The following is a 16,372-nucleotide window of genomic DNA, read 5'->3' as shown; positions in this document are numbered from 1 at the left end:
GGACAGAGAGGCAGGCCGCTGTAGGCCGCCCAGTAAATTCACAGGCTCACTTGACTCTCCCTTAGGTCAAGAAAACACATGCCATCGACTGGCTCTGGAGAGACGGCTCCATGTGATATTTCCTTGTAATACTAATTCCAACTTCACACGCCACAGAGGCCAGTAAGAGTCAGCTGCCCTCCTGTAGGGGTTTTGGAACTGAGGCACACTCTCATGAGATCAAACACAACTATCCAGCAGTTGCATGTTCAAAGACTTCCAAGACACAACCACCAACCACACATTATGAGCAGTATTTGAATACCATTGTATAAAATGAGTTCTTTAATTTTCCAAGTGTTTTAAAAAACAAATTTATACTTAAGCCAGCTTTGAAGAGAAGCATAAAAATTACCAATTTAAACTAGAAACAAAACAACCCAAGCCCACAGCAACCGAAGCGCCAGCTCTGTGTACACAAGCCCAGGTGCACACAGAGGGAACCGCGGGCATAGAGAGGGTTCACTTTCTGGAACTGTATCATCTCCTTGCCCAGAGAGCAAAAATAAATAAGGTCACCACTGCTTCTGTGAATCTGCCCCAGCCTTCTTCTGGCTCACAGGAAAGCTGAGATGTGATGAACGCAGCCACCTCTTCCCCAGACAAGAGAGCAGAGCCATGTTCACTAAACAAGCAATTTTCTATGCAGGGGCACTATGGCTTTTGTTGTTGTTGTTAAATTTTTCTCTTTACCTTTTCTTCAATTTTCCTTCTGCTGATATACTGTCTTTCTTTGTATAAGGCAAATCAGGCATTTTTTATGCTGTTTTTCCTAAGAAAAGTACCATGTTTTGAAGACAAACCATTCCCAAAAGCAGTGAGAAAAATATTAAAACAGCTGTAAAGGTGAGTCACCTATATCACCTCAGTGAAGTAAAACATAGAGATAAAAGCAGTTGGCACTAAGACAGCTATTCCAAATATCTGTGTCTAAACAATTTTTAAAACTGTTTATTTTTTTAAGAATGCACCCCCTAGTCCAAAGTAACTATATTTAAAAAAATTTTTGGCCAAAAAATTTACAAAACCCCTTCAGTTCAACCTAATAAAAGTGGTATCTAGAAAATACTCCACATGAAGTCTGTCTTTAGAAGTTCAGGTTTGAAAGCATTCCTAAGGCACGGTGTTCTGGGAGACAGGTGCTTCTGCAGGCACTGTGCTAAGCATCTGCAACAGGCACTTTCTTCGGAGCTGTGGGTCTGGGAGAGCAATCAGACGTAGGCTCCCAGGGCGGCATGGAACTCTGTGAGGCACTGGACCAGCTGCTGAAACTTAGGCCTCTCCTCCGGGTCCAAGGCCCAGCAACAGGCCATCACAGCAAACCTGCGGAGTGACGTGGAAACAAGGCTAGTCAGGGTCTTGCGGTCAGTTCTGCGCCAGCTACGTTTTCTGTTCAAATGTGGTTGTGGAGAAGACAGCCTAGTAACAATCACTTAGTCTGACTATGAGCTAGCAGTTTTAGAATTGAAAAGAAGCTGAGTTATTTGGATTACACACATGGATTTCAGTTCTTCCTGAGAATACAAAATACACAGCAGGTGCAGAGTTTCTTGTAAACACACAGAACACAGAACAACAGCCTGTGTCATCCTGGATGCTGAGGGAGAAGAACTCTGAGGAAGTGTTAACTGAAATCAGGATTCCTGATGAACTGGCAGAGAAACCTTCTTGGGCCTCTTAGACAACATTCACTTCTGCACTCACTTCCCAGACTCTGTGCACCCCACGGCCATGATGGAGAAGGCCAGCTATGTGATGAAGGCAGGAGGTCAGAAGCACCTGTCACCCGCTAGCCCAGAGCATCTTCCTGAAGCATCACTGACGCTTGGCAAGGCAAGATCACAAAGAGAAATATATCTGTCTTTCTGTCTCTGATCTCTGGTGTGGTCTATGTACATGTCTGTGTGGCTGTATGCATGTGTGTAGGCCAGAGGACAACAGTGAGTACTGCCTCTATTGTTTTCTATTTTCAGACAGGATATCTTACTGAGTTCATAGATGCAGCTATGAACGCTAGCCAACAAGCTTCAGGGATCTGCTTGTCTCCAGTCACCTTGTGGTACGGTCACAGACACACACTACCATACATGTCCTTTTAGTGGGTGCTGGGCATCCAAATCTGGACCCCCAAAAAGGCTTTTCTAAGTACTGGATCTTGTTAAACAGTCTGTTTAAACAAAAGTCAGGAAACTGAAATAATATCCTGTGAGTTTCCTCACTATTATGTTAGATTCTCAGACCAATTCTTAGTAATTAAGATTATGCGCCACTGATACAAGATGCTAAGGCATTCAACAGTGACTGTGCAGTTGTCCACAGGTCTCAGTCACATCTAAAGACTCATCACTCTCGAGGGGCAAGGCTCTGTATGAACACAGGAACTTGTTTTCCTACTTTTATAATAATACAGTAAATGCATCAAAGCTCACGTCCAAGACCCAAAGCACTCACAGTTCATCAGGGCAGTTGATTGGCTGGGCGATTCGGTAACCATCTTTCAGGTAAGCGGCCATCTCAAAGGGGTCGATGTCCACGTAGGGCGTCTGGCCCAGCGTCATGAGCTCCCACAGTGTCACTCCAAAGGCCCACTAAGAGAGGAATAGCAGCATAATGAAGGGACATTTAAAAACTGGATGCTGGTGTCTACAGCAAGCTATAGACCAAAACCAGCAGCTGAACAAACTCTTAAAGAGAATAGTGTTCATAAAAGAAATCTATCACACTGGTTAGTTTTGCTGGCTGGGATAAGAAAGAACATTTTAATAAATTTATTCTTTAATATGAATATTGGTATTATTTGTTCTGAGTAATTTATGTTTGTTGGAATAAGCCATTTTTACCACTGGCTATAAATCATGCTACCCCCAAATTATTTAATCATGCTGGGAAATGGAAAACAACTTAAATGGACAGAACACCCTCGATAAATGAAATACGTAGATTATATAAACTGTAAGAAGTTTTGAGTTTCTGATTTGCTTATTTTGCAGAGCTAGAGATGGAACTCGGGTATAGCGCACGAAAGCACTTGTTCTGTCACTGGGGTGCACCATGAGCTCTCTATTTACAACTTTCGGTCAGTAGATGGAAACACCCTGACTTACTCAATTCAGCAGGGGAACGGTCAGTAAGAACAGAACCTATGAAGAGGCAGCAGGAGCACTGGGGGACGGATTAGGCCTTCCCCTCTCAGCTCAGCCCTGCTGCACAGTAGCTCCTGGAGAATGTGCTGAAGACAAGCTCCAAGTGCACCCAAAGCTACTGGCATGCCACCGGGAAAGGTCTGGGTGGGGACAGTCTCCAGCCTGCTGTCACTTGTGAACACTGAACACACAACAGCTGAAGCCAGGGAAAGAGAGCAATGCCTGTGTGCCAAGAGCTCAAGAATTCTCGCAGTATTTTGCCAAGAGCTTCCAGTCACATTCAGTTTGCACAACAAACTCGAGAAGCTCAGATGGGGAGCTAAGATTCATAAGGTGAGAAAGCAGGTGAAATTAGTGGCTTTCCCAACCACACATTTCCCAGTGAGTGAGAGAAAAACTGGGGAGTGGGGAACACAAGGCAAATACATTCTGCAGAGTCCAAGCACAGAGCACTGAACTTGAGGTTATTGCTTTTCAGTATGAATGAAATCTGGAATCAGTGGGTAAAATACACGTCTCCTTGTTTTTTTATAAAAGCTTTTGCAGGCTGAACATCTCTAATCCAAAATGCTCCAAAATCCAAGTTACAGAGCTGACATGACAATAAAGAAATTTCCATACCATAAAACTGTTTCATGAACAAAATCATTAAAAATATTACACAAAATAAAACTGTGTTTAGACTTGAGTCCTATAATACATGCACACGCACACACACGCACGCACGCACACACACACATACACACACACACACACACACACACACACACACACGTCTAGAAAAAAATCCTGACATTTTGGATGAAGGATACTCAACCTATTAGTGAGTAACAGCCACATTTCTTAGCAGAATCTATGAAAATAACAATGGAATGACATTAAAATTTACTCTAAAAAGTGATCTCCTTTCCAGTTCTAGCTTCTTTGGTCAGCAGTCCTTCGTGTTTCTTAACGCCACATTCCTAGTTACAGGGATTAGGATTTCAATACATCTTTTGGAGAATTGGGGTGGGGAGGTTATATAATTCAATCCACTACACAATGCTATAAACTCTTAAGGAGCAGGCAGCACTTCCTCAACATCAAAGCCAAAGGGTCCGGCCTTTCACAGTGAGCAGCACAGCTATCTGACCTTGGGGTTGCTTTGACAGAGGTCATGTAAGTAAGAGGTGTAGGTGAATGCTCTTCTCTATTTTGGGGGGAGGTATATGTACACTCCTCTCTCTCTAACCCAGGCTGATCCCAGACTCCAGCAATTCTTCCTCAGCTTCCTAAAGTGCTGGGACACCACTCGTGATCTTGCCATTTAAGATGAAAGACATGAAGCTATTCTTTCCATTAACAATACGGCATGGGTTGTCAGAAAGTATGCAATTGTTTTCATCTTAATGCACAAGGCTGGAACCACTGGACGATGGAACTTCTATGTGACCGATTGAAACATCAGACTGTCTTTAGCATAGCAGTCAGTCAGCTGACTGACAGTAAATAAATATGAATATTCAGTGGGAAAGTAGTGCAATGAAATACGCTTCCATGCTCTGCGCTGTCTGGCTGGACCCTGGCAGACAGCCACCAGGGAAGTTTTGTGAGCAGCTGTGGGTGAAGTTACCACTGGACTGGATGGCAAGGTTCTGAGCTAAAGAGAATCACAGGAGTCTAAAGTATCATTGCATTTGTTGGGCTTTGGCTTTTTTTTTTTTTAAGTCAGACATTGTATTGTGGTTGTTTTTCCTTTCCTGTTTTATCCTTTTGGAGACAGATACACCAACCTAAACCCACCCCACCACTGCATTTTCAAAGTCAGCAATTTTCTTGGTTTCCTAAACTTAGAGCTGAAAACAAATTTGCCTCCGCATAAATCTTACCTTGAGGCTGACTCACATCTGACGAGATTCTGATTTTAGGCAAATGAGTTATAAGGCTTTTAGGACTATTAGGAAGGAATGACAGCAATCTACCACAAGAAGGATGTGAATCAGAAGACCTGGTAGCAGAACATGATGTACTCTCTGTGTGTGCGCCTCCGCCACACACACGCTGAACTCCTGACCCCAGTGTGATGGAGTTAGCAGGTAGGGCTTTGGGGGAGTTGACACCACGAGGGTGGAGACCCCAGGAGTGAGATTGGCACCTTATAAAGACCTCAGCAGACCCCACTCCTCCCTGTGCCATGTAAAGATGTAGCAGCAAGGACGTTCTGATCCAGACCTCACACTCGACTTCCCAGGCTTCAGCGCTATGAGGAACACAGCCTGTGTCTTAAGAGACCCAGTCTTCTATCAGCCATAACCTACTCAGACACCACTTAACCTTGAAAATCAGCAATCTGTAGCTGCAAGTAAAACTAAGTCCTTAGACACGGATACACATGGCTTCATCGGAACATCAGGGTCTTCCAAGGGAATATGAAGCAGAGGGGAAGAACAAGCTTTCAAAGCAACCAGGAAGAGAGATGCTCAGAGCCCCATGAGATCTCGAAAGGCAGCAGCCACAGACAACACTGCCTGGGCAATTGCTCACTTCCGGAAATACTAGAACTGGTCTTCCTTCTTTCCTTCCTTCCTTCCTTCCTTCCTTCCTTCCTTCCTTCCTTCCTTCCTTCCTTTCTTTTTTACAAAACAGGGTTTCTTTGTGTGGCCCTGGCTATCCTGGAACTTGCTCTGTAGACCAGGCTGGCCTTGAACTCACAGAGATCCACCTGACTCTGCCTCCCTAGTGCTGGGATTAAAGGCGTGTGCCACCACTGCCCGGCTAGTGCTCATTTTTAGGAAATATCAGGACAACTAAAGTTAGAATAATACAACTAAACAGCATCTTAGCATCAAGAATAGTAAATCTCTGTTTTTTAAACGAAGTCTAAACTCATCTTTTCATCTCTGTGTTGTTCTTTGTGTCTTTATATTAATTCTCTTAATGAAAATTGGAAACTTAAATAATAGGTTCAAGATTGCTGGTGTGTAAAACCTGCAGCCATGAGGGAAACAATCCTCTAAGCACTACTCTAACCTTAGTAATGGAAAACATAAAACAAAAAGCATTCTATACTTTTAAAAATAATAAGCACCTTCCAGCAACTCCAGCCTTCACTGAGATACCACCAGCGTTCCAAAGGCAGCTCTCAGGGAAATACTGTGAACCTTGAGGGTCTCCTGAGTGAGTCTGCTCAGTACATGGCAATGGTCTCTAGAACACTGGGCAAACAGGAGTAAGATGCAGATGCAAGCTCTGGATAACACAGATTTTTTTCCTCCTAGGGAAATGCCCACTAATGTCTACAAAGAAACAGCAAGGCACTGGGGCATATCTGATTTGCCCTGTGGCGTAAAAACGGTTCAAATGCGGTAAAAGACGGCTGTAAATCACACTGGTAAGATTAGCACGGGAGTCATTTCCTTGATTTGTTTTTCTCAAGAAAATGCTTTTTAAACACAATGTAGGACCATAAAGACAAGAAAACCAGTGTGAAAACTCTCAACTGTGGTTTCCTGATTGCATTCAGCCCTCAATTGGGGATAGAGTCTTGACAGCTGAACTATGTTAGCTACTACAATTATCTAAATAATTCAAAGGAGGAATCTATCAAAAATTTTTTTTCAAATACAGGAAAAGTCATAGAAATCTGTGTTTGTACCTACATTTGACGAAAATATTGAACAAGAACAATACCCAGACAGCCCTCAAAGGGCCTATGTGAAATCACATAAGATTAGAGACATTCATAATTAGCTGAATCTGGTAGTGGGCATTTCCTAAGCTGATAGTTAAAAGATGATGGTAATACCATTAGACTCTTTTTTTAAAAATATTTATTTATTATGTATACAATATTCTGCCTGTGTGTATGTCTGCAGGCCAGAAGAGGGCACCAGACCTCATTACAGATGGTTGTGAGCCACCATGTGGTTGCTGGGAATTGAACTCAGGACCTTTAGGAAGAACAGGCAGTGCTCTTAACCACTGAGCCATCTCTCCAGCCTCCCCATTAGACTCTTAACGCACCAAAATATTGGAAGTTTTCAGTAAGAATTACAAAAATAAAACCCAGTAACAATATATTACTTTTATGACAACAGGAAACAAAAACAAAAAACAATGTGTTTCTAAGCAGATCATGAAAAAGTCTTAACTACAAAGAAATGCAGAACTGTTAAGGTTCTTTCAAGGAAAGAAAAGCGTCCTGTCTATGGCCATACCACCCTGAACTCACCTGGTCTCGTCTGATCTCAGAAGTTAAGCAGGGTTGGGCCTGGTTAGTACTTGGATGGGAGAAAAGGGTCCTTATTCCTACAAATGTTCATTTTACACACCTACAAAGTGTGCATTTTACACATGCACACTCCAGTGGGGGTGAGGGTAATTTTTTTTAGTACATGATGGTGAAAACTGTTCAGCAACCTCTAAAAACGATAGTGAGTACAATTCTGACACCCACCTCCTAAGCTGGGCATGATACCCACCTCCTAAGTTGGGCATGGTGGGTGGAACACACCTTTAACCCCAGCACCTGGGGGACAGAGGCAGGTGGAGCCCTAAATTTAAGGTCAGCCTGGTCTACAGGGCAAATTCCCAAGAACAGCCAGGCAACTCTGCCTAGAAAAATAAATAAACAGAGCAACTCTGCCTAGAAAAATAAAACAAACAAACAAACAAACAAACAAACAAATAAATAAATGAAACCTCCCCTCCACCCACAGAGGTAAATGAACTCTGCCTGTGTTCATGGAGTTGTTGGCATTTTCTACCCCAACATTAGAATGTAACATTTAACAATCTCTAAGAATTTAAAGCAATATTCAATGCCCTAAACTGAAAGGCAGAATTTTCACACTAATAGGCAATCATAGTCACAGAAAAAGACATAACCTTTAGTCCCAATTATTCAAGGCAAAAGACACTTAAAGAAGGTATCTGTGCATGAGAGAATTTGTGCATGAGATGAATCTAAGAATTTAAAAGAGAAAAATCTGAACATTTTTAAGAGTTAGCCACTTTAAATGTAACCAAGGGACATTCTTATAATGATGTGCTAAGCCCAACCAAAAAGAATTTTAAATAAGACAAAAATATAATACTTAAACCCTGGTAGCACATGCCTGCAATCCTAGCACTTAGGAGGCTGAAGCCAGATTTCATGTTTAAGACCAGCCTGAACTGTAAGAGTGAAAACCTTGTCAAAACAGGGATTGGTATTGTGAGTTTAGAAAATTCTGTCAAGATGTCCATTACTGAACTCATAGTAATTAAAACAAAATAAAGCTAGGCCATTTGAGGAAACCTACCACAATAGAAATTTCTTAAAATATATACATATATGAAAGACAGGCAGATCTCTAAGTTCGAGGTCAGCCTGCTCTACAAAGTGAGTTCCAGGACAGCCTCCAAAGCTACATAGGAAGAAGCATCATCTCGAAAAACCATTTAAAAAAATAAATTAAGGGCTGGAGAGATGGTTCAGAGGTTAAGAGCATTGCCTGCTCTTCCAAAGGTCCTGAGTTCAATTCCCAGCAACCACATGGTAGCTGACAACCATCTGTAATGGGGTATGGTGCCCTCTTCTGGCCTGCAGGCATAAACACAGACAGAACATTGTATATATAATAAATAAATAAATATTAAAAAAATAAACTAAAATTAATAAAAATTAAATTAAACCATTAACACACACACACACACAAAAGAAATCTAAATGGAGTCACCAAATGATGGAAGAGAGAATGCCCCCCAACTAGACATCTTTCACCATCAAGTGAAACTTCCAGTAACAGGAAAGAGTTACATCTAGTTGAGCTGCTGCCAAAGGGGCCCCATGGAAATCCCCAATCAACTCATGCTATTGCCAGGGTTATTGGTTGCTCTTCACAAGCTGATAAGGACTTATCACTGAAGACAACACCTACATTAACTCACTGAACATAGAGAAGTCACACTGGTGCCTAACTAAGTGTCTTCACCCCTACTGACTAGTGTTTACGGCACACTACCGAAAAAAAAGGTAAAACCACCAACCCATTCACAAACCCTGAAATCTACGATGGTTACTGCCTGCATGATGCGCTGGTGCCATAGTGGCACAAACACTGTGGGAGTAGCCGACCACTATCTGACTGGATTTAAGACCCACTCCATGACATAGAACCCATGCCTGATACTGGGTGGGTGATCAAGAACCTGAGATTAGATTGACCATAATCTTATAAGAAAACCAAATACTATTGTTATGCTAAAGGAATAATATAGCGATAAAATGACTCCTAATGACATTCTACCTGTCCCATAGATCAGTGTCTTGCCTAGCCATCACCAGAGAACCTTTCTCCTGCAACAGATGGGATTACTACAGAGAACCACAGCTGGACAAAGTGTAGACAGCGAGTCTCTGGAATTCTTAGTCCTAACTGGACTGTCTCCTCAGAGCTCAAGGAACTATGCAGAAAAGGCGGCACGAAGATTATGAGAGCCAAAGGGGACAGACAACAGCGAGGAAACAGTATCTTCCAGACACGAGGACTGACATACATATGAACCCATAAGAATGTGGCAGCATGCACAGGTCCAAGCCAGATGGAGTTCCAGGACTGAGAGGTGAAAGTGAACACAATCCCTAACCCAGAAGCTATTTCTGATTGATAACTGCTTACAAAGGAAAAAAATTCAGTTCTCTGCAATGGATCTCACTGGGTTTGGAAACAGTTAAGGGCAGGCCCCATGTTCAGCAGCAGTAGGCCAACACAAAATAAACTCACTGATATTTCTGGTCTCATGTTGTTTTGTTTGGGCCTTTTAAAAAAACTCTTACTGGTCTTTTGTATATTTTGTTTATTATGATTTCTGATTTTGTATTTTTATGGGTTTTGCTTTGTGTGTGTGTCTCTGCATGTGTTCTTATGCTTTATCTTTGTCTTTGTTTTATCTGATACAATTTGGTCTGTTTGTATTTGCTGTTTGTTTTCTAAGAGAGAGAGGAAGAAGGCATGGAGTTGGATGAGTGGGGAGGATCTGGGAGACAATGGGAGAATAGAAACCTCACTCAGATATACTGTATATGAAAAATCTGTTTTCAATTAAAAAGTGAAAAAATTAAATAATAAAAAATAAGGCTGTCAAAAAATAGAAACAAAGTATTTGGTATAACGGCATTCTGAGTCCGACAGGATCTTACACAAATATGAATGCTCACAAGTTTTATAAAATATCATGACTGCAAAGATAAGTGATTATAAGTATGATTTTGAGAATTTTTTAAAGCATGATGTTCCAGTAGCCCAGAGCAGTTTCATTCAGTAATTCAGCATTCATACATTATATTCTAGTTAAATAAAAATACATGTCTGAACAGTGCCTGAAGAGGCACCATCTGTACTGTTTAGATTTGCATTATATTAACTAGAGTCCCATTCGTTCTGCTTATCTGTACCGTCTAGATATGCATGACATTAACTCGAATCCCACTCATCCAGTTTATTTTTGCTTTAGGAGTCCTAGAAAGTATGTGATCATAAGTGTGATTTTAAAATAGCTTTGCTGAGGCTGGAGCGATGGCTCAGCAGTTAAGAGATGCTCTTCTAGCAGACCCAGACCCAGGTTCAATTCCCAGCACCCACATGGCAGCTCACAACTAACTGTCCCTAAGTCCAGTTCCAGGGGATCCAGACATACATGCAAGTAAGATACCCACAAACATAAAATAATTTCTAATTATTCTATTATATTTTGGAATAACTACACAGACACAAATCAATTAAGCAATCCATACTGAAGCACTATTGGACATCTAGCAATTCACATTACGGCTCCAGACATCTTACACGCTCTTCTGAAATATTTTTTAACGTTTATTCTTCTCCTATACAATATATCCTGACTATAGTTTCCCTTCCCTCCACTCCTCCCAGACCCTGCCTGCATACCCCTCTCCCCCAGATCAATTCCTCTTCCGTGTCAAAAAAAAAAAAAAGGAGCAGGTCTCCCAGGGATATCCACCAAACATGGCCTAGTAAATTACAGTAAGACTAGGCACAAACCCTCATTTCATAGCTGGATGTGGCATATGAGGAAAAGGGTCCCAAGACCAGGCTAAAGAGTCAGAGACACTCCTCCCCGCTCTCCCACTTTAGTCCCACAAGAACACCAGGCTACACAACCATAAGGTATATGCAGAGGACCTAGCTCAGACCCATGCAGGGGCTGTGCTTGCCACTTTAGCTTCTGAGAGCCCCTATGAGCCCTGCTTAGTTGATTCTGTGGCCATGTTGTTCTCTTGGTGTCCTTGACACCTCTGGTTCCTACAACCCTTCCTCCCTCTTCTGAATAGCTATCAATATTCTTTTTACCAAGAAAAAAATTACTATTTTCCAGTCTCCTGAAGTTTACTTTAAAATAACAAATATATTTACAAATTATCATCTAAGAAATGACTCCTTTTTCCTGCCCATCAAATAGCTTTTGAGTTTCCAAAACTATGATTTCAGTCCAGGCAGAGACGCCTACTGATTTCACTGGAACGCTAACTTGTGAACATTAACGTTACAGAAAGAAGCTGTTTCATGACAAGAAGCTCTGGAGAGCCCAGACCTGGTTCTCTGCTTTCTTGTAAGCTGAACCCTTAAGACTCTACATTTATCTTCCCCCCACCCGCCACCTTCTTTCCAGCATGCTGCAGGCTTCTCTGAGCAACATAAAGCAGGTTCCTTTTGGAGTCAGCCCGGCAGTCCCTCCTGGAGTCAGGTAACACCCATTCTTATAATCATGTGTGCTTACTCTACACATTTCATATGTCAGGGTTGGGTTTTTGTTTTTTGAGAATAGTTAATTTTAAAATAAGTAAAAAATGACTTTGACTATAATATATATAGAAAACCTTAATTAACAGGAAAGGTTTTTTAAGAACTCAGTAAATTATTCATTCACATCAAGTGAACAAATTTTACAATACATAGTACATAAAAAGAAAAATACATCAAACAGCATCCAGTTTATAAAGGAGAAAAAAATCAATTAAATCATAATTAATGAGAGGTTTTTCTTTCTTTATCAAATCATTCTGTTTCCAAATACTGTAAATTGGAGTTGTTTTTCAATAAGAAAACCAGATCATTTCAATTATGGAGAACAGTGAACTGAATGATAGCCCTAAAGATCCATTTCCTAACCCCTAAAACCCTTGATGGAAAACAATGTGACTGAGACCTTGAAAGGAGAAGCTTATTCTGGACTGTGCAGGATGAATGCAGTCACCAGTCTCGTCAGAGAGGAACAGAGTTCTGAAACGCATCCAGTGCATATGAGTGTGCAACACAGATGGAACCACAAACCAAGCACTGCCACCAGCCACCAGATGTCTCTGGAAAGATCACGGTCCTGCCAACATCTTTAATTCAGCCTCTAGAACCTTCTGTGAGAGAATAAATCTACTGTTTTAAATTACTGTGGTTGTAGTACTTTGTTATAGCAGCCAGCAAAAATTAATACACTGAGTATATGACAGAGTTTACACTAATCAATGTAAATAATAAACTAGTAAAACTGGTGTCAGCAATACACTATTAAAATAGAAATTTCTAACGCATACAAACTGAAATTAAAAAGGTAACTCAATAATAAAATACAATGGTATACAAAACACAGTAGGCCCACTTCTTCAATGCAGAAACATGAGATCAAATCCCAATTAATTATATAAAAACTATAGTATTATTGAGAGATGATTTAGGAAACCTTAAAAGCAAAAGTTCTTACCAAATTTCTAAATATACAGCTACAATATGTAACAGACAAGAGATAGAAAAACACATTAGTTTTTCATTCTTCTTTTCTTTTTGTTCTCTGTGTAGCCCTGGCTGCCCTGGAACTTGCTTTGTAGACCAGACTGGCCTCGAACTCACAGAGATCCGCCTGGCTGCTGAGTGCTGGGATTAAAGGCTTAGTTTTTCACTCCGACTTGAGATAAGTCACTATGTACCCTAGGTGGGCCTGGAGCTCATGAGCCCCGTCTTCGCCTTTCAAGGGCTGGGATTACAGGCATGTGCCACCATGCCTGGCCCAATTATGATCTAAACTGGAATAAAAAGTCAAGCAATGAGAAAGAAAACTATGACAGCAGATGAGAACATGTGGCTCCTGAAACTGCCTCACTAAATAGAAGGGCCCAGATGTGTGATCTGGATGAGGAGACGGAGTAACTGAAGCATTGCTGTTCAACTGAGAAGAGACCATTTTTAGAAAGCAATGCCTTCTGTGCTTTAGTAGCTACTTGGTCATCTGAGACTTGCACAGGGAGATAATGAGCTGGTCAACTCTCCCAACCTCCGTGTCCTACTCTAACACTGGACACCAGTGCTCGCCATAGTGGTCAGCTTGTGTCAACAGGGAGAGCACAGCACCAGCCCAGGATCTGGGACAGTTTCTGTGTTGTAAGAGGGTCAAAAGGGAGCTAACCACACATGCTCTCTAGTGAAAATACCAAGGACTAGCAGCAAGGTTTTTAAAATGACGAAACGACTACATGCTGTTGACCCCTGGGCTCCAAACTCACCACGTCGCCAGCGCTAGAGAATTCATTGTTAACCAGGCTTTCCAGAGCCATCCATCTCACTGGTCTGTTCTCATTGTCCCCCAGACAGTGGTAGTCCATGGGAAATAAGTCTCTGGAAAGGGCATTGTCTGTGATTTTCACTTGAAGAGTGTCGTCAATGCTGAGAAGTAAAAACACATCAGGGTGTCAAGAAGACCCACCGTCACCCATACACAGTCTGAGTCCCACAATGACTCCCAAGAGAACCCCAAATCCAGGAAGCACTACCCAGCTAGTGAAAGTAGCGAGCCCTTGACACCTACACACAGTTCCTAGCAGCCAGGTCTTTATGGATCACTTCCCTTCTTGCCAGGTAGCTCATTCCACAGGCAATCTGAATAGCCATATGTACCAAGTCTTGCTGGGAAATTGCCTGTCATAACAGAAAAAAAAAGACATTTGCTGACAGTACAAAGGTGGTTTGAGATCTGACTCTATGAGTCCATAGTCCAACCCTAAAACACTTCCTTGCACTGAGTTTTTTTAAACCTATTTCTCAAGCAAGATGTGCTCTAGAAGTACTGTGCGCTGCTCATCTACTTGAATAGCCCCGGATTTGCCATCTGTATGACTTCATCTACATGACGTAGCTCATCTGCTGCATGTCTCTAAAATCAGCATTACAGAACAGCTTCTCGGTGACTCCTGCTCAATGACCATGGAATCTCTGAAGCAACATGTCAAAAGGGTGTGCAGCAATGATCTGCTCTTTTCCTTTGTAGTAGTAGGTTTTATAGGATTACCCCTAGGGTCCTTCCACTAAACAAGTCCATAGCTCTCTCTGCTGACATGTTCCTAGATGCACAGCAGCACTGCAGGCTGGGGAAGGAAGTTCTCCCCCTGGTGATACTCGTGGGCCAGAGCCTCCAACTACATGGTTCAAACCACAGCTTTATCCTTTTAGCTTAAACAACGTATCATATACATTAAGCCAAATTCTCAGTGCAGATCTGAGTCCATTTTTCTTATTAACTACAATAGGTATGCTATTATAAATCTTAAAACCAACTTAATGAAACCACAAAATATAGTCGAGGGCAAAACACCAAGCAGACTCTCTTACCACTCCTATAACACGTCTGGACTCTGCTCAGGTGTCCCAGCAGAGGATATGGGTAGTAAAACTGATGGCATCTTACAGCCAAGCAATGACCTCCCACAATGCAGGCCTCTCATCATTGCCACTGTTAGCACACTATGGTCACACAGACCTGTTATGGTTTCCTTTCCTGGAAGGGAAACCTGGACACACGTCTTCAGAAGCTATCCTGCAAAGGACTGAGATGCTGTCACCGGGCACCGGAGGTGACTATGAATGAATGCCCAGTGAACAAAGCAAAACAGCATCAGTCAAGTGTGCTCCAGGGGAACCACGAGTCATCCTTATTTTCCTCTAAATCAACAGATTATAAATAATGCCTGATTCATTCTGAGGTTCTTTGCAAGTCTTTAAAACACATGTGTGGTTATTAATATCTACTTCAAAAGACATCAGAAACCATTGGTATTTGGGGAAAATTTCTCACCTGTGGATTATTGGCTTCTACTAATTTGCACTGCCGTAGAAACAACTTAAGATTCCCCCAGTTCATGTATGGCAGTATCACCATGGGCTTTTCTCCTTCTTCTATGCACACATGAGTAATAGGAAGAAGGTTTCTATAAAATAATAAGAAATTGGGAAAAATACAAATGAAATCTAAAACTTTATGGGTTTATCTTAAATTAAAATAAAGATAATCGAAAACAAAACAAAATCCCAAAAACATCTAAAAAGATAATCATTACAACTTTTATTTACAAATGTTCTCCTTTTTGAACCATGTGTTAACAGTCTCTGTATATATGAGCATTCTTTGTAGGATAAAAATTACTAACACAAAATGGATCCCTTTATACTATACTTTCTGAAGATACTCTAGGCACGCTAAGTCTCCATGCCAAAGGCTAATCACGGACAGCTGAAAACGGTTTGGCCCGAGTGCATCAGGATGAAATACCACTAGTCTCACCAGCACACTTAAAAATAAAAAGGCCCACACTAGACTGTGAATAAAAATATGGTCATCCAAAAGGTCTTTAACTGATAAGTAAAATGCTTATGGTCACACAGAATTTAGAATCCAATTTTTAAAAGCAAAATTCACTATCTGGATGAAAGAGAGGGAGAGAAGGGAGTGTCTGTGCACCTTGGCCTTAGTTTTCAAACTTGTAACATGGATTTCACCAACTAAAGACAGTTTTATATGCAAAATACACCAAGTGTATGGTGAACAATCTTATCTACCTTACCTTTCTCTCCCTCTCTCCCCCCCCACACCATTCTCTGTGGAATGACACCCCAGCTAATGTATGAAAATAACTATTTTTCCCCAAGATTGTAACTATTTAAGTAATCACCTCCACTTTACTAAGCCAGAAGTAATCACAGATTCAACTTATATATTCAGTGTCATGTCCTGTGCCATTACAATATTTAATACCTATTTGAAACACATATAACAATGATCTAAAAGCAATCCTATTTCTTAGTAAATTTTGTTTCTAAGGATAGTTTCATAAAGAATTAAATATCAAACATAAAAAGCTACAATACCAAGATCACTCAATAGACTAT

At 41.3% G+C, this 16,372-nt stretch overlaps 1 protein-coding gene across 2 annotated transcripts in view; it reads right to left on the bottom strand.

The window, feature by feature from the left end:
* Nucleotides 1-301: 301 nt before the first annotated feature.
* The window catches only part of Ryk (receptor like tyrosine kinase), a 78,142-nt gene continuing 62,071 nt past the window's right edge, over nt 302-16,372 (bottom strand). For both annotated transcript variants that reach the window (XM_038323950.2, XM_038323951.2), the window contains exons 11-15: nt 15,282-15,414; nt 14,019-14,128; nt 13,717-13,876; nt 2,491-2,627; nt 302-1,362 (exon numbers count right to left, since the gene is read on the bottom strand). In XM_038323950.2, coding sequence (XP_038179878.1) covers nt 1,251-1,362; nt 2,491-2,627; nt 13,717-13,876; nt 14,019-14,128; nt 15,282-15,414 — 652 coding nt within the window. In that variant the 3' untranslated portion in view covers nt 302-1,250. The remainder of the gene's footprint in view (nt 1,363-2,490; nt 2,628-13,716; nt 13,877-14,018; nt 14,129-15,281; nt 15,415-16,372) is intronic.

The sequence above is a fragment of the Arvicola amphibius genome, chromosome 3, assembly GCF_903992535.2.
Source record: "Arvicola amphibius chromosome 3, mArvAmp1.2, whole genome shotgun sequence".
NCBI lineage: Eukaryota > Metazoa > Chordata > Mammalia > Rodentia > Cricetidae > Arvicola > Arvicola amphibius.
This window is presented reverse-complemented; position numbering and strand designations above follow the sequence as displayed.